General features: G+C 38.9%; 1 protein-coding gene across 1 annotated transcript in view; it reads right to left on the reverse strand.

Annotated features, from left to right (window-relative positions):
• LOC136858025 (protein disulfide-isomerase A5) overlaps nucleotides 1–18,849 on the reverse strand; it is a 268,246-nt gene that overhangs the window by 105,446 nt on the left and 143,951 nt on the right. Inside the window, exon 5 of the mRNA XM_067137231.2 lies at nucleotides 4,151–4,319. Within this exon, the coding sequence (XP_066993332.1) occupies nucleotides 4,151–4,319 (169 nt within the window). The remainder of the gene's footprint in view (nucleotides 1–4,150; nucleotides 4,320–18,849) is intronic.

Raw genomic sequence — 18,849 nt, forward strand, 5'->3', positions numbered from 1 at the left:
CGTTTATTATCAGGAGACAAAGTGCGTGGAGGTATGACAACCCTAGCACACCTACGACGGGATGAGATTTAGAAATAATCGAAAACAGTGTCGAATCCATTCTTTTCGGGGTCGCTGAGATGAATAGTAACGCTCCAATTTTTTTAGAAGTCAAATTTCTGCCTCCTTTCGCATAGCGGTAAGAAAAAGTGAAAAACAAAATTTCGAAAATGACCGAGAGAATGGACGCATGTGTGTATACTAGACCTACTGTCTCGAGAAATATACCCTAGGGGTAAGAGACTCCTAGCCTCTAAAGTAGGGGCGAAATGTAAATATTAACCGAAAATGACCGAAATTTGTGTCTAATCCATAGTTTTCGGGTTCTCTGAGATGAACTGTAACACTCTGGATGCCGTTTAAGATAAAGCTCAGTCCTATTCGGCAGGTGGATGAGAACTGGCAAAAAATTGAAAACGTCCAAAGGGACAGAGTTTAAGGATGTGTATGTTTTAGCATATCTCTCAATCAAACTTGGTATACACATGACTTACTATATAGAAAAAATTACTGTGGAGGTCAGATACACCTAGCCCCCACTGGTGTTGGGGAATGAGAGGGGCTGACGTGCAAAACTAAGGAAAATAACCAATATTAATGTCGAAATCCATTGCTTATGTGTCGCTGATACGAACTGTGACGCTGTGGATAGCGTTTAAGTCCACGTTCAGCCTCCATCGAGGCAGGAGCTGAGAAGGGCTTAAAAGTAAATAGTATAAAATGACCGAGATTAGTGTTTACTCGATAATTAAATAATCTAAAACTTGAAGTCAGATACATCTAAATAACTATAAAACTACATGATAAGTCGTAAAATCAACATATCAAAAAGAATTCTATAAGCATTCACTTCACACTCAACTAACTGGTAATACAAATATTAAATATAAACATTCAAAAACTATCCGAGCAACGCCGGGTACTACAGCTAGTTCTGTCTAAAATTGGAAGGCACTTCTCCGGGCATCATACGAGGGGGTACCCGGAAAAAAAATAAGGAATTATTTTTTAAAAGCTATATATTTTCAAATTTTTTACAAAACAACCTTATCCCCTTCAAAATACTCTCCATTACAACTAATACATTTGTCCCCCGGTGCTTCCACTGTTCGATACATTTTTTGTAGTCATCTATAGAAATGGCTGACAACACCTCCCTCGTTTTTTTCTTGACCTCTTTAATGTTGTCAAATCAGTGTCCTTTCATGCCTCTTTTTATGCCTGGAAATAAGAAAAAGTCGCACGGAATCAGGTCAAGCATGGGGCAGTGAAACCATGCCATTTTTAACAAAAAAAACTGTCCAACAGAGATGGCTGTGTGTGCAGGTGCATTGTCGTGGTGGATGAACTAGTCTCCTGTCTGCCACAAATGAGGTCTTTTTTGGCAAACACTGCTGTGCAATCTTCTTAAAACTTTCCAATAAAATGTTTGCACTTTTTTCACTTAAACTTGCCATCATAAAAAACGAAACGAGAACAAAACAGCACTAGCAAAAAACAATCACTGCAGATGAACAGAACAATCCAGGTCGACAACATAGGCGGTACTGAACTGGCAATGAGTTGCACTATACACGCCTAACGGCAGAAATGCGTACTACACAAACTTCACTCACGGCAATGTTATTCCGGTTATTTTTTGGGTATCTCCTCATACATCTTACACACTAAATAGAATAACTATACCATGCTGGTTTCTCCTAAGGCAGTCAGTACTTCTGAGCATATGTCATCATCTCCAGGTGCCTTGTTCCTATTTAGGTCTCTCAAAGGCCTGCTGAATTCTGACCACAAAACTGAGTCTTTGATTTTCTGCATCAACACCTTCTTCTTGTTCCAAAACCTTATCATAATAATAATCTTTCACTTCATACAATTTTATAATATGTTCCTGCCATCTTTCTGCATTATCTTCCACCTGAACACTTAATATTCATACACCTAGTTTTCCTTTCTCCTAAGATTTCCTTGATTTTCCCGTGTGCAGCATCTACCTTTCCTGAAACCATACAACCCTCAACGTCCTTGTACTTCTCTTTCAGCCATTCTCCCTTGGCTGTCCTGAATTTCCTATCTACTTCATTCTTTAACTGCCTGTATTATTTTCTGCCCTACTCATTTTTTGCGTTCTTGTATTTTTGATGTTTATCAATCAGGTCTAATACCTCCTGAGTTATCCGCGGATTCCTACTTGGTCGTATCTTTCTTCCTAATTTGTCTCCAGCAGTCCTACTGATCTCATTCTTCATGAATGTCCACTCATTATCTATTGTGTTTCCTTCAGCCTTTTTATTTTTTCCTTGTGTAGTATGTTACTTTCAAAACACACCAACACACATTTTTCAACTTATCCAGATCCCATCTTCTTGCATTCCTTCCTTTCTTTAATTTCTCCAACTTCAGATGGCATTTCATGACCACCAAGTTGTGGTCAGAGTCCATATCTGCTGGTCTTGCAATCCAATACCTGCTTTCTAAATCTCTGCCTAATCATAATAAAGTCTATTTGATACCTTTCTCTCTCTCTCCAGGTCTCACACACATGTACAGCCGTCGTTTGTGGTATTTGAACCAAGTATTAGCAAGGACTAAATTATGATCAGTGCAGAATTCAACCAGCCGACTTCCTCTTTCATTCCTTTGACCCAGTCCGAATTCTCCTCCAGCATTTCCTTCTCTTCTTTGGCCTACCACTGCATTCCAGTCTCCCATCACAATTAGATTCTTGTCTCCTTTTACAGATTGTATTCTACCTCTTCATATATTCTTTCGCTTTCTTCCCCATCTGCTGAACTAGTAGGCATATAGACCTGCACTACTGTGGTGGGCATTAGCTTGGTGCCTATCTTGACAAAAATAATTAGTTTACTATGGTGGTGGTGGTAGCTTACCCACTGCCCTATTTTCTTATTATTAAACCATCTCTTGCATTTCCCATGTTTGATTCTGTGTTGATAATTCTGTAGTCGCCTGACCAAAAATCCTGTTCTTCCTGCCAATGTACTTCACTTATACCAACTACATCTAATTTTAGTCTATCCATTTCCCTTTTCAGATTCTCTAACCTACTACAAAGATTCAAACTTCTAAAATTCAACGCTCCGACTTGCAAAATATCAGTATTCATCTTTCTGATGATTGCCCCCTCCTGTGTAGTCCCCACCAGTAGATCTTGTTGATGCTTGCTGTTTTAAGGAGCCTAACATCGAAGGTCATCGGCCCACCAGGAGATCTGAATGGGAGACTATTTTACCTCTAGAATATTTTACCCGTGAGGAAGCCATCATCATTCATACAGAGAGAGCTGCATGTCCTCAGCAATTAGCTCCGTCTGTAGTTTCCCCCTGCGTTCAAATGTGTAGCAGTATCAACATAGCTAAGCCATGTTAAATATTATTACAAGGCCATATCAGTCAATCGTTCAGACTGCCATCCTTCCAAAAGGTTGCTACCCCTCTTTCAATGAACCATTCATTAGTCTGGTCTCTCAACAGATATCCATCCAATATGGTTGCACCTATGGCTCGGCTATCTGCTTCATTGGGACACACAAGCCTCCCCACCGCAGCAAGGTCACAACATGGTTTACAGGAGTGTGTTTAAAATGGTGTAACAGCATTCAGCATTAAATGGCAAGTAATACTGCGCCCTGGGATGATATTTCCGCTTTACTTTCAATCAGCTGCTAATTAATGATCTGGTGGGTTTATCATCCAATAATGTGGCTGCCATAATGAATTGTGTCACATTTTAGCTTCATGTTCTATGTTGACATAGGAATGCTCAATATTGGTGAGTATTTTTTGAGTACACAAACCAGGCTGAGTGTTATTTGTTGCCCTATGGTTAAATGTTATGCAACATTCAAAACATTGTCAAACAAAATTAGTTAAAATTTCATTCACAATTTTTCAAGTTGTATTATTTAATCATTAGAAATAATTTCATGTTATTTCGTGGCCTCAATTTCAATAAATGTTGTGATTCACTGATCAGTATCAAATGTATTACATCAATTGGTTCAATCCCTATAGATATCGCAAATAAATGTCCAATGAAAAGTAATGGTTCAATTCAATCAGGAAAAAACAAGACAAGGAAATAGTAATACCTTTAAGAACGAGTCAAAGTTTGTTTCAGTGAGATGGACTACATAACTTTCTGTCTCTGACCAATCTATCTCCTTCGCCTTCTCAGGAGGCTTGGTTGGGTTCTTCATAAACTTCACCAAGCTATTCTTATTATTCTCTCCTTCATATATGTACCTCCTACTTCCACCCCTGCAAATGAAAGAAAGTCGTCCACATTAAATCCTATGGGAACATTTAACATCTTTTCTTCTTTCTAGTAATAAGCAGACATAATTTCCACCTCCACAAGGATTAATAATCAAACAGTTGGGCATCTTAAAACACACATAAGCATATGGACTGCTTGGTCACCAAGTAGTGTTAAGTCAAAATACTGTATGTCACTCCGAGAAAAAAGAGCTTTACCTCGATTGCCAAGTGGTGCAAATCAAAATATACAATTTTGAGAAAAAAACAGGTTTTCATATGTCTTGTAGTTTAACCCTTTCAGTACCAGTCGCTTATAGGTGGTATATTTCAGTAAAATCATTATATGCCAAGTTACATTAACACTGCAACAAATAAAAAATATAATTCAATGATTATAACAATAAAATTTGAAAAGTCAAAATTGAGAGAAAGAAACCAAAATCAAAATTAAAATTATACACTAATGAATATTGTTGTCTGCTGCAACATGCTCTTAGTTTAATATTTGGAAAATTTCAATATCATGAAAAGATACGGACAACCAGTGGAACACATTGAAATGGGGGGGGGAAACAGCTACAGATGAACCATCAATTCAAACATCTTGGAAGTGTTCTCTCTGATACTGGTTCTATAGACAAGGAAATTACCAGGCGAGCTGGCCATGCAGTTAGAGGCGCGCAGCTGTGAGCTTGCATCCGGGAGATAGCGGGTTCGAATCCCACTGTCGGCAGCCCTGAAGATGGTTTTCCGTGGTTTACCATTTTCACACCAGGCAAATGCTGGGGCTGTACCTTAATTAAGGCCACAGCCGCTTCCTTCCAACTCCTAGGCCTTTCCTACCCCATCGTCACCGTAAGACCTATCTGTGTCGGTGTGATGTAAAACCACTAGGGAAAAAAAAAAAAAGACTGGAAATTTCCCACAGAATTCAGACAGGTAGCAACTTCTACAAAATAGTTAAAGACATAATATGTAACAAGAAAATGCCAATAAAATGTAAGAGAGTCATATATAAAACCTATTATGTACCAATCCTCACCTATGGTTGCGAAACGTGGACCATGAGAAATAAAGATGTTAGTAGAGTCCAGGCAGCAGAAATGAGATTTGTCCGTAGCATGATCAGTAAAACACGGAGTGACAAAGTCCAAAATGAGGAAATCTGCAAGCAGGCTCAAGTTGTAAGACTGCAGGACAGAATAACAGCACAGCGACTGAGATGGTATGGACATATGCGATGCATGGGAAATAACAGATTACCGAAACAAATATATGATCTAAAACTTGAAGACAAAAGACCAAGACTCAGGTACAAGGACATGGTGAAGATTGACATTGAACAGCGAGGACATACTTTGGAAAGCATCAAAGAAGGACAGATGTTCAGAGACCGGAACTGGTGGAGAAGCCTCGTTCGCTGACCCATCGCTTAAGATGGAACGATGTGGGATATGTATGTACTATATTTCACTGTACATTAGGACCTAGAGTTTCGAGATACAGTGGAGAGGACTCAACACAGGTGTCAATTCCAACTGAAACTTCACTAAACTTTGTATTAGGCATATAGGCATTGTTATCATTGCTGCCTACATCATGGTTCAGATTACCTTCATTTCAATCACTACCCGAATTAGTAAAACTGTCACTTTCACTAATGACAATACCACGAGGTTTATGGTACTGTGGAATGTCATCGCTACACTGAATTCCTGTCTCTGAAATAACATCACCAACATCATTATTACATGACCCTGATACAACTACATCTTCATCAGACTCAATGTACCCACCATCAGCACAGACTCTATTAATATATTCGGCTAAATTGTAATCGTTCTGGAACACATCTCACGCATCAGAGGCCATTGTCCTACTTATAGCTTTGCATATTGTACAAAATATGGGGCGCTTTGAAAAGGTGATCATATTTCAGGCTTCACTAATTCTAGGTCATGTGCTTTGTGCTGTTATTTGTCAAAAATCTGCGAACTACAAGCATGCGAGGAGCGCTATTGCATTCCTGGCAATTTTCACTCACTTGCCAAGGAACACTTGTGCACTCTCTGGTATTCTAAGAGTTAAAGAGGAAATACGACCATCAACGAGATTAAAATATACACAACATAATGTAAGTAATGAGGAAAATATGATGATCTCGATAATTTCCTTCATCATTTTAATTAGTTGCTTAATTAAATACATTTAATTTCTTAGAAATACATTATTTTGGATACCATGAAAATATAATGAAATTTATATCTTCAAATTTCTTTTCTTTGTTTTATTAAAATGATTAGCAAAATCTAGTTTATTCATTTATAGCAAAGTTATGTATGTAGGCCAATTATTTTCTTACAGGATGGGTGCGATATAGCTCCCTAGTTTTAAATGTCCATAATTTTGTTTTGTTAACGAATATTTTTACAAGGAACAAGTTGTGGTTGCTTCTCAGGACCATGAGAATATGTGTACCACACTAAAATTCCACATATGCTCCTGCATTGTTGACCAAATGACATAACCATATAGGAATGTCATCAACTGACTTCTGCAGGAAAATCTGAGGTACATTTCCGAGGACAACTCTGATTCGAATGCGCGGCTTGGTTCGGTAAACTACTGTTTTTTTGGCCCAACCCCACAGTGATACCACTGGCCACGCACATTCATTCAGCATCTGGCGATACCTTTCGCTGTTCATGGTGTCTCGTAATATGAATGGACCAATGATACGACCCGTGGTCACACTGCACCAGACTGTTAATTTTGGTAGACTTTAGAATTTTCAACTGTCATTCCTGGATTTGTTTCTGCCTAATAATGGCAGTTGTGTCGACTGACGAACCGCCCAACGTGAAAAACCGCCTCATCACTCCAGATAATGTTTTTGAACACATTTGGCCAATTGTTATGCCATGCCAGCATAATTTCCCCATATTGCATTCGCCTGTCACAATCCTCTAACGATAACTCCTGAACATAATGAGGTTTCCAAGGTCTCCATACCAGGTCCTTCTTAAACACAACATCCAATGTATGACTGCTGATTCCACTCTCAAGAGTTGCCTAGCATGTTGATTTACCAGGACTGCGAGTGCATATCTCCATCACTGTCACTACATTTTCTGGAGATCGCGCTTCTGATGATCATCCTCTTTTTGGTTTATCCACAACTGACCTAGCTGTCATCAGTTTGGTGTGACAATTCCTAATGGCTTTAGCATCACGTGTGGCATGAGGGCCAATGAACAACCCGCCACCATTGCTGAACAAGGGCTACAGATCGTCACACTTCAAACCATGAAGCAACCTGGGCACACTCCTTTAAAGTCAACCTTCCTGCCATCATGTTGTTCAACGGAAGATAATGCTACTGAAGCGAAGGACATTCTCAGGAATACTGTAACAAAAGAACTTTCATTAATAAATATTAACAATTATAAAACTTACGGATATTTAAATCTAGGGAGCTACATTGCACCCATCCTGTATGTTGTTTATGTTTCCAAGTACAGTCTATTAGAGTTCCACTTTCCTCAGCTTCTTCTTTTGTAGTCAAGGTCATGAAATACTCATGATGAACAGGTGGTAATATATTTAAGATCAACCACATTCTTTTTCTTTTGTATTGCTACTAAGCTTTGGTGAGAATTGAGGATTTCCAATTGAACAGCTGGCAAGCAAATGATGAACTGTCTGCCCCGAAAAGGATGTGGATGGATATCAAACATCATAAAAGGAATGTCCACGTTCAGTGTTTCCTTGTTTATTATTTCAGAAGGGCTGTTCCCTTCATAATGGAGCAATTGAATTTTCAACCAGTCAACTGTATCATTATCTTTGTTTTTCTTTCATCTAGTGATATTGCCGTCATGTCTCTCTTTAGAAATAGGCATTTCCCTTCTAATTTCAATAATGTTGAATTTGTCCTTATGTCTGGCTGAATACACAAGCTTGTACCAGGCTGATGGCACCCAGATTCCCTTCCATTTAACAGCCCTTTAAACAGATCCAAAATCTGCATCATTCAGTAAGTATGAAATGTCCAGATCTACTGTCTGCAATTCCACGTCCGGATTTTGCACTACTTGCATTAAAGACAGGGCCATCTTTATGTTTCTGTTCTATCCACTGTATGTATTGCTGTAAATAACCAGATGTTTTTCTCTAGCACAGTAGTTTTCCTGTGCAGCTGTATTATGATGCAATTTCTTGAGAACCTTGGGATGCCTAAGTCTTAGTCTTATCCCACATATACTGTACAAGTATCCTTGATCTGCTACTATACTATAAACCAAAACCAAACCCCATGGCACTACAGCCCTTGAAGGGCCTTGGCCTGCCAAGCGACCGCTGCTCAGCCCGAAGGCCTGCAGATTACGAGGTGTTGTGTGGTCAGCACGACGAATCCTCTCGGCCGTTATTCTTGGCTTTCTAGACCGGGACTACTATACTATACTATAGTTATAACAATACACGTCCCTTTTACAATATGCATCGGAGACTGCAAGCGCTGGAAACAGCAGAGCTTTCTGAAAGTCAATGGAACATTTCCATGGCATTCTTTTTTTTCATCGTCTGGAGGATCTATATTCAGCATCTGTATTTTATATTCATTACAATGCCTGCATGCATTTTTCTTGGATGACACTTAGTGCAGACTGAAGCATATATTACATGTATTTCTGTAAAAGAACTCCTTACATTGTTCAATAGCTTTTAAGGCATTTCTCTCTGTACATTTGACTGTACATTTTGTGAATGTCAAGGTCACTACTAAGATATTTTCAGTTTGGGTTAATTACTCTTGTGTAGTGTGATACTGATGTGTAACAAGGAACTGACTAGATAAGTTGACATATAGCAATAACAGTTCATTCCTTTCAGTTAGGATTAGGTTTCTTCCCTCTTCTGTCTACACCAGTAGACCTTCCTACCAAATATCCCTTCAAAGTTCTTAAGCAATACAGCCATCTTGTACAGCTAATGTGCACTAAAATAATTTGCACACAGATACAAGCCCACCTGATGGCCACGACCATTAAGGCATCAAGTCTATATAGTCTGACACCATGTTCATCCCGTAAAAAAATTTACACCAACAGAATGTTGGCTAGCAAGGTAGGGGTGGTATAAAATTTCTAGATAGTATGTCAATGGTGGCCTGGATTCAATTCAGAACCTCTCTGCAGTATTCCTATGAAGTGAGGGCATAGGAAACTATTCATCAGTTGGATAGGGATGTTAAGCCTTGAACAAACCCTTGGTGTTATATGACAGCAATAGATTACACGCCGACATCAGATTTCACCTTCTGTCGTCGTCGTCATCGTCGTCTCACACCCAGATGCACAAGATGCTCATGGGCTTTCAACATGAAGATCTACACCAGGTGAGTCAAACATATCCTCAAGACACTCCCAGCATTAAAAGCGATATGATAGATAGAAAGACAGACAGATAAGACAGATTTGTACCTGGGAGGTATGGGACACTACATCCAATTTTAACCAAAACACGATTATTGGTTAACTCAAACGGGTTTCTTATCCTTTACCCAGAGGTATACAACACTTACGTCCTATATCAAGAATTGGGGGAGTTACATGCTTTTAAAGGAACATCAAGTCCATTTTTACTTGAAGGAATACTACACCATCTGGACCAAGTGTTGTATACTTCTGCACAGTCTGGTCCATCTGCTCGTAGTGTTGCATACGTCCCATAGTATGGTGGATTTATCATCACAACATAAATGATTAGGCATTGGTATTACAACAGACAGGAATTATTATAAGAATTACTTTGTTTTGTTTCAGCATCAAATGTCAATCCAACTAACTCTTAAGATATTCAAAATGAAGAGGAAGTATAAGAGCACTCAAACTATGATGAAGAGCATGATCCTGATCGTGACAAAAATGAAGAACCTTCAACTGGGACAAGTTCTGATTCAAATGACAATAATGCTATACGTAATCAAACAATAAGGTGCAAAACAAGAATAATGTTCACTCTGTGAGAAACAACCAATACCACATTTACACAAAGAATATTTATACGTAAGCAGTGATGGTGAAAGTATAGGAAGTCGTGCAGTTTTAGAAGAGAATGAACATGCCCAAAGGAAAGATAAAAATAAAACTAATACTGTATTACACAGCATTATAAAATATGTGTAGTGCATGCTGATGATTGGGAATGTAATGTCCATAAATGCAAAGTAGCTGCTAGGAAAGAATATGCAAGTAAAAAGGGTGGAGTTGTTCTGATAAAATTCTGAAGTCTCCTAGCACATGAAGGATGAACTGCTCAAAAAAAAATACCTGAAAATGAAAGATTTTTTATTCATAATGGTTTGAGGAACTGTATAAAGCTCACAGATATGAAAAAGCAATTCATTTTTACATATGTTGGGAACCATAGTAAAGCTTGTTCAAGAAGAAGAGAGCTAAACTCAAATGTTCAAAGAAAATACCCTACGCTACCTGTTTATTGTAAATAGTGCACGAGTTAAGGTGCGCAATGCTATGTTTTTAAACACATTTTCTATCTCAAACACAGTTGTAGTAAATATTTTTTTAAATACTGAGTCTTTCCCACAATATGAAAATCACTACAGTAGGTAAAAGAGCACCAGGAAATATCTAAGACTGGAAATGAACATTCAAAAAAATCTATGAACTATACATAGGTGAGTGCATTCAAGGAAATGTAGCATGATAATGTACCCAATTAGGTGCAAAAACCAGTTAGTTATATACTATCAATGCTCACAATCAATGCTATACGTTGAGTATTTTTCCTGAAGGGTGGTTTGATTCTCAACAACTCCACCATCAGCTGTCACAAATGGCCTTGGCATCACTGAAAGGACATACTAGGGAAATGGGGTTGTTTCCCACTGTTCTCGACCCAGCCAGAAGTTGCTATTACAATCAATCTGCCACGCTCACTGAAATACATGCACCAACCAACTTTATGAGTAGCATTTTCACATCATTCATACCAGGGACTGGCTGCATAAGGTATGGCATTACTAGCATTGTTCATGCCTCAGAGTCAATTTGACATTGTCAAAGGCAAGGATGAGACTGAGGTAGGTTAATAAAAGTAACAAATTTATTCTAGTCAGTCAGTCAATCAATCAATCAATCAATCAATCAATCAATCAATCAATCAATCAATCAATCAATCAATCAATAAATAAATACTGATCTGCAATTAAGACAGTCGCCTAGGTGGCAAATTCCCTATCTGTGGTTTTCATAGCCTTTTCTTAAATGATTTCAAGAAACTGAATATTTATAGAACATCTCACTTGGTAAGTTGTTCCAATCCCTAACTCCCCTTCCTATAAACGAATATTTGCCCCAATTTGTCCTCTTGAATTCCAACTTTATCTTCATATTGTGATCTTTCCTACTTTTGAAGACACCACTCAAACTTATTCATCTACTAATGTCATTCCACGCCATCTCTCCATCGACAGCTTGGAACATACCACTTATGACAGATATTGATTCCCATAGCGAACCTGAAATATTTGTCCCGAATGAATAAATTTATAATACCAATATAAATGGTCCATTATTGGACATTATAAATTTTCCAGCTAACTCATTCCTGGTTGTTGGCACTTAGCACACCCACCAAGACGCATGGCTAGTGCATACTATCTGATGAACCTAACTTAGCACATGGGGGTGAAATGCTCGCAACCAGGAATGAGTTAGCTGGAAAATTCATAATGTCTAATAACGGACCATTTATATTGGTATTATGACTTTATACATTCGGGACAAATATTTCAGGTTCCCTATGGGAATCAACTTCTATATTCATCTGATGGCCAAGCAGGCATCCATTTTTGGTAAAGAGACAAAGTCTCTCATAGTGCATTGGCACTGCCGGTGGCTCCAAGCAGCCTACGCAGTGACCTCCATGGTATGCACTAGCCATGTGTCTTGGTGGGTGTGCTAAGTACCAACTAATGAGCCCAACTTAGCAAACGGGGGCGAAACGCTGGCCACCAGGAATGAGTTAGCTGGAAAATTTATAATGTCGAATAACGGACCATTTGTTAGACGAGCAGCTCGTATTCTTTATCCCAAGTCTTCCCTGCCCAAACTTTGCAACATTTTTGTAATGCTACTCTTTTGTTGGAAATCACCCAGAACAAACAGAGCTGCTTTTCTTCGGATTTTTTCCAGTTCTTGAATCAAGTAATCCTGGAGAGGGTCATATACACTGGAACCATACTCTAGTTGGGGTCTTACCAGAGACTTATATGCCCTCTCCCTTACACCTTTACTACAACCTTCATAACCATGTGAAGAGATCTGTACCTTTTGTTTACAATCACATTATTATGTGATTACTCCAATGAAGATCTTTCCTTATATTAACTTACAGTGATCCACATAAGGAACTTACACACCATCAATGCAGTAATTAAAACTGAGAGGACTTTTCCTATTTCTGAAACTCACAGCCTGACTTTTAACCCCATTTATCATCATACCATTACCTGCTGTCTATTTTACAACATTATATGGGCCATTTTGCAGTTGCTCACAAACTTGTAACTTATTTATTACTCTATACAGAATAAAATCATCTGCAAAAAGCCTTATCTCTGATTCCACTTCTTTACACCTATCATTTATACATATAAGAAAACATAAAGGTCCAATAATCCTGCCTTGAGGAATTCGCCTCTTAATTATTACAGGGTCAGATAAAGCTTCACCTACTCTAAACCCATTCAGTCACTCTTTTATCTAGTCCAATTGCACTCATTTTTGCCAGTAGTCCCCCATGATCCACCCTCTCAAATGCTTTAGACAGGTCAATTGCGATACAGTCCGTTTGACCTCCTGAATCCACGATATCTGCTATATCTTGTTGGAATCCTACAAGCTGAGCTTCGGTGGAATAACCTTTCCTAAACCAGAACTGCCTTCTACCCAACCAGTTACTAATTTTGCAAACATGTCTAATATAATCAGAAAGAATGGCTTCCAAAAACTTACATGCAACGCATGTCAAACTTACTGGCCTGTAATTTTCAGCTTTACGTCTATCACCCTTTCCTTTATACACAGGGGCTACTATCGTAACTCTCCATTCATTTGGTATAACTCCTTCATGCAAGCAATAATGAAATAAGTACTTCAGATATGGTACTATATTCCAACCCATTGTCTTTAGTATATCCCCAGATATATTATCAATTCCAGCTGCTTTTCTAGTTTTCAAGTTTTGTATCTTATTATAAATGTCATTGTTATTATATGTAAATTTTAATACTTCTTTAGCATTAGTCACCTCCTCTATCTGGACTTTATCCTTGTAACCAACAATGACATGAAAACGAAATGGCGTATGGCTTTTAGTGCCGGGATGTGTCCGAGGACTTCGGCTCGCCAGGTGCAGGTCTTTTGATTTGACGGCCGTAGGCGACCTGCGCATCGCGATGAGGATGAAATTATAATGAAGACGACACATACACCCCATCCCTGTGCCAGGGGAATTAACCCATTATGGTTAAAATTCCTGACCCTGCCAGGAATAGAACCCGGGACCCCTGTGACCAAAGGCCAGCACGCTAACCATTTAGCCATGGAGCCGGACTGTAACCAACAATCTTAACATACTGCTGACTGAATACTTCCACCTTTTGAAGATCCTCACATACACACTCCCCTTGTTCATTAATGATTCCTGGAATGTCCTTCTTGGAACCTGTTTCTGCCTTGAAGTACCTATACATACCCTTCCATTTTTCACTAAAATTTGCATGACTGAAAAATTATGCTTGCCATCATGTTATCCTTAGCTGACTTCTCTGCTAGATTCAGTTTCCTAACAAGTTCCTTCAATTTCTCCTTACTTCCACAGCCATTTCTAACTCTATTTCTTTCCAACCTGCACCTCCTTCTTAGTCCCTTTATTTCTCTATTATAAGAAGGTGGGTCTTTTCCATTCCTTACTACCTTTAAAGGTACAAACCTATTTTCACATTCCTCAACAATTGCTTTAAACACATCCTGGAGTCTGTTTACATTTTTATTTGTTGTTTTCCACTGATCATGGTTACGTTTTAAAAACTCCCTCATGTCTGATTTATCAGCCATATGGTACTGCCTAATAGTCCTACTTAACACATGGGTGATGGACCCCGAGAAATCTCATAGTACGCTCACCAGCAGTAGGTGACGGGCCCTGAGAAATCTCTGTTTTATTCACGACATCGTTTTTGGTCTCCCTGTGACATCCCTTGACCATATATTGAACTATTTGGACTTGCACATCGAGTAGAATAAATCGTAGATGTATATCTGCCACTTTTCTTTTATTCACGGCCTTATTTTATTCCTTGATTTAGTTTTGAAATGTCGACTTTCTTTCTGACGGTTCAGTCAATGATAAGATGGAGCACTCGTGTAATACAGTGTTAGCTGGCAAAGATATTTTAGAAGAATTGTATGCTCATGATCATTCAAATTGATATAGTTATTGTGAATTACTGGAAACTGAATGTGAGAGTGATAATGGAAGTGATATTCAAGTCCCTACATGCTGTAATTTACATAGTGTGCTCATTTATTCAAGTGACTCTGATGACGACAACAATGTAAACATTGATGATGTATTAGGAATTGACGCTAAAGATGGTTTTATAAAGACAGATCCACCGAGATATATAGAACTGTTAAAGATAAAATCTTGACTAGGTTAATATTTATGTACATTTTTATAATCATGTGCACTCTAGTATGCTCAGTAGAAAAATTTGCAGTCCACAGGGTATGTGACAAGCTCAAGCATCCGGTCAACAATATGTTAAAGACTTTCCTTTCTATCACATTTATTTTTAACTATGACAAAAACAGCTTCATGATCACTAATACCATCTATTACTTCGGTTTCTCTATAGAGCTCATCTGGTTTTACCAGCACCACGTCCAGGATATTCTTCCCTCCCGTTGGTTCCATCACTTTCTGAATCAGTTGCCCTTCCCATATTAACTTATTTGCCATTTGTTGGTCATGCTTCCCGTCATTCGCATTACCTTCCCAATTGACATTTGGTAAATTCAGATCTCCCGCTACAAACACATTCCTTTCCATGTCGTTTCCCACATGGCTGATTATCTTATCAAGTAATTCTGAATCAGCGTCAGCGCTACCTTTTCCCAGTCTGTAAACTCCAAAGACATCAAGTTGCCTATTATCTTTAGAAATGAGCCTTACACCTAGAATTTCATGTTTGTCATCGGTAACTTTTTTGTAGCTTACAAATTCTTCTTTCACCAAAATAAATACTCCCCCTACTACCATTCTTATCCTATCTCTACGATACACAGTCCAGTTCCGTGAGAATATTTCTGCATCCATTACATCATTTCTCAGCCATGATTCAACTCCTATTGCAATATCTGGCAAGTACATATCTATTAAATTAGTTCTATTCCTTTCTTTACAATACTTCTACAGTTCAACACTAACATTTTTATGTCATCCCTACTTGACTTCCAATCCCTGTACCCTTATTGCCGCTCTCTGGACACCCCGTTTCCCTGAATGTACCTCCCTATAAACATTCAAAACTAATTTCCTAACTTATACGTACCACTGCGGTTTAAGTGAAGGCCATCTGAGCGCAGATCCCTATCTCCTAACCATCCATTAGGATCTAGAAATCTCGCTCCCAGTTTCCCACATACCCTCTCCTTAGTCTCATTTAAATTCCCAATCACCCTCCAGTCAGTATCCCTCCTACATAGTATTGCACTGATAACAATCTCCGCTTCCTTAAACTTTACCCGTGCTTCATTTACCAGATCCCACACATCGCCTAATATGTTGGTACTTATATCAGCTTGCTTTACGTTGTTGGTACCAACGTGAAACACTATCACCTCCTTCCATACCAGAAGAGACTGAACTGTAAACACTAGGTCTCGCCAACAAAGGCATCAATCAATATTGACAGAAGAAAATTGCCATCTTATATAGTGTTAGAAAGAGTACTTATAACAAAACTGAAATGTTCCACTGGGTAAAAAGAATTAAGGATGTTCCAATGGTTCAAAATTGGATCACAACTGTATGAACAAACTTTCTGATGTATTACTTTAATACCTAACTTTACTATTATGGGATGCAGACAACTACGAGCAGAAAAAACTAAATAGGTTTCAGATTTGAAGACGAATAATGACACCTGTCTTGGAGGTCTCACATAGTGTCCGTAGCATTGGATTATATTAGTCACAAAACATTCAAGGACTTCGTAACTTAGTTCTACACAGTATGGATATCAGTGGGGGACCACAATGTAACTTCAACAGAAAAATTTTAAAAGATAGAACTGTTTTTAGGTAGTAGGTAGGGACCCTCTTCGGAGTCAGCCTTACCCAGGGAGTGGCGCGCCTGCCTATATGAGTCCCAGAGCACACTGACTCGGTGTGTAACATCTGGTATGGGTCCCAGCTCAGGGTTACGAGTGAAGACCTCAACGGCATCTACAGCGGAGAAGGTGAACTTCGGTACGGTGGAGATGGCGGAAGGAGTAAACCCGTGGCGTCTGTACTGCAGAGGAGTGGCTATGAAAGGTGTCTGTCTCCATGTTAGGGGTGGCCTAATTTTGAACCTGGCAGTAGATATAATGCCTTTGGGTGTGGCGAACCCATCGTAACAATAGCCTATATGGACAAAGCAGATATAGTGCCTCGGAAAAGGTTAGGGCGTCCCCTGCTAAAAGCGACACGCAACTCTTCAGGTGCTGGGGGAACTGTGAGAAATGGGCAACTAGCACCAAACTACATCAAGATTGCGACAGCAATTGCCCTGACACTGATGGGAAAGACAGAAGAACTGGCTGACTTTATGAAAGAAAAAGATATAGCCATACTTGGACTGTGTGAGACCAAGAAGAAGGGTACGGGAGAGATTCCTCTGAAAGGAGGATCCAGGCTGTATTACAGCGGAGGACCTGAAGCAAAAAATGGAGTGGCCATCATACTTAGAAAAGAAATCCAAGAATATGTGAAATATACAAAATATGTCAGCGATAGGATGATGGTGATGAGACTCCACTTTGAAAATGGTATGAAAGATCTATTTCAGTTGTCTGCCCCACAAACGGGTTGCATAGATGAACATCTAGAGGACTTTTTAGAGAAAGTGGAGAGAGAGATAGAAGATAAGAAAGTGCTACTGTTGGGAGATCTAAATGCACACGTTAGAATGGAGAGACAAGGAAAGGAAGATGTTGGACCTTTTAGATATGGAAAGGTAAATCCAGAAGGCGAGTTGGTGGATTTTTGCATGAGGAACCAAATGATTGTTGGAAACACCTGGTTTAGGAAGAAGAACAGTCAGAAGATTACAAGGTATGGTTGGAGAGACAGACAAACAAAGACCATCATTGCTTATATAATCATAGAGAAAGAACACCGGAAGAATCTTTTAGATGTTACAGCTATGCCTGAAGAAGCCTTTGGTGGAGATCCCAGAGTTGTGATAGGAAAATTGAAAGTGGGAAAGATTGAAAAACCCCCATTAAGAAGAGAGAAAAGAATTAAAGTATGGAAGTTGAAGGAGAAAAGCATACAAGAAGAATTTCAAAGGGAAATAATACCCTTGGTACCTAGGGCAGAGGTGGGAAATGTTGAAGATGAATGGAAAAGATTTAAAGAAGCACTGGTTGGATGTGCAGAAAAGGTATCTGGTAGAACATCAGGAAATGTGAAAGACAAAGAGACACACTGGTGGAATGAGGGTAAAGATTAAAGTGAAGGAAAAGAAAATGGCATGGAAAGCATGGAAAACATTTAAGACTGAAGAAAGTAGAAAATATGTGGAGGCAAAGAATTTGATCAAGAATGTAGTGGAGGAAGAAAAGCTGGGCCTTATTCACACAGAAATTGAGAGATGATATGCAGGGCGGCAAGAAATTACTGTATGGTATCTTAAGGGCCATTTTCTCCAAATCGAGTTAAACCTGGTATAAATTAAACCCGTTTAACTTTAGTACCTAGTTTAAAGTTGCGTCCATTTTCTCCACCAATTTCTGACACTCGTTTAGTTTAAACGGGCGAGCTGTCGTTGGCGCTAACGTTGGCTGCACTGAAGGAATAGTCGAAGGCACGGTCGATTGGAATTGGCCAATCAGAGCCAAGTAATTCAATGACCGACATTTTTGTAATAATATCAGCTGTTTGTGGCGAATTAATGCTATCGTACGTAGTGAATAAAGAACAAATTCGGCGGGATATTAGCTTTACTGATAAATAAACTGTTTAGATTTGTGCGAAGTGCTGTGTCATATAATTCTACCTATTGCTGTCTACAATTTATTGGAACGCACTTTTATTTCTTATTTTTCTCTGTCATGCTTTACCATAAACAAGTACCGTGGGCCTAATACGTGTCTTTTGATGTCTGTATTGTCTTACGGAACACACGGGAACGTTGAAATATTAAAATCCTGGTCTTTCAGCAATAGGCCTAC

The sequence above is a fragment of the Anabrus simplex genome, chromosome 1 (assembly GCF_040414725.1).
Source record: "Anabrus simplex isolate iqAnaSimp1 chromosome 1, ASM4041472v1, whole genome shotgun sequence".
NCBI classification, from domain to species: Eukaryota; Metazoa; Arthropoda; class Insecta; order Orthoptera; family Tettigoniidae; genus Anabrus; species Anabrus simplex.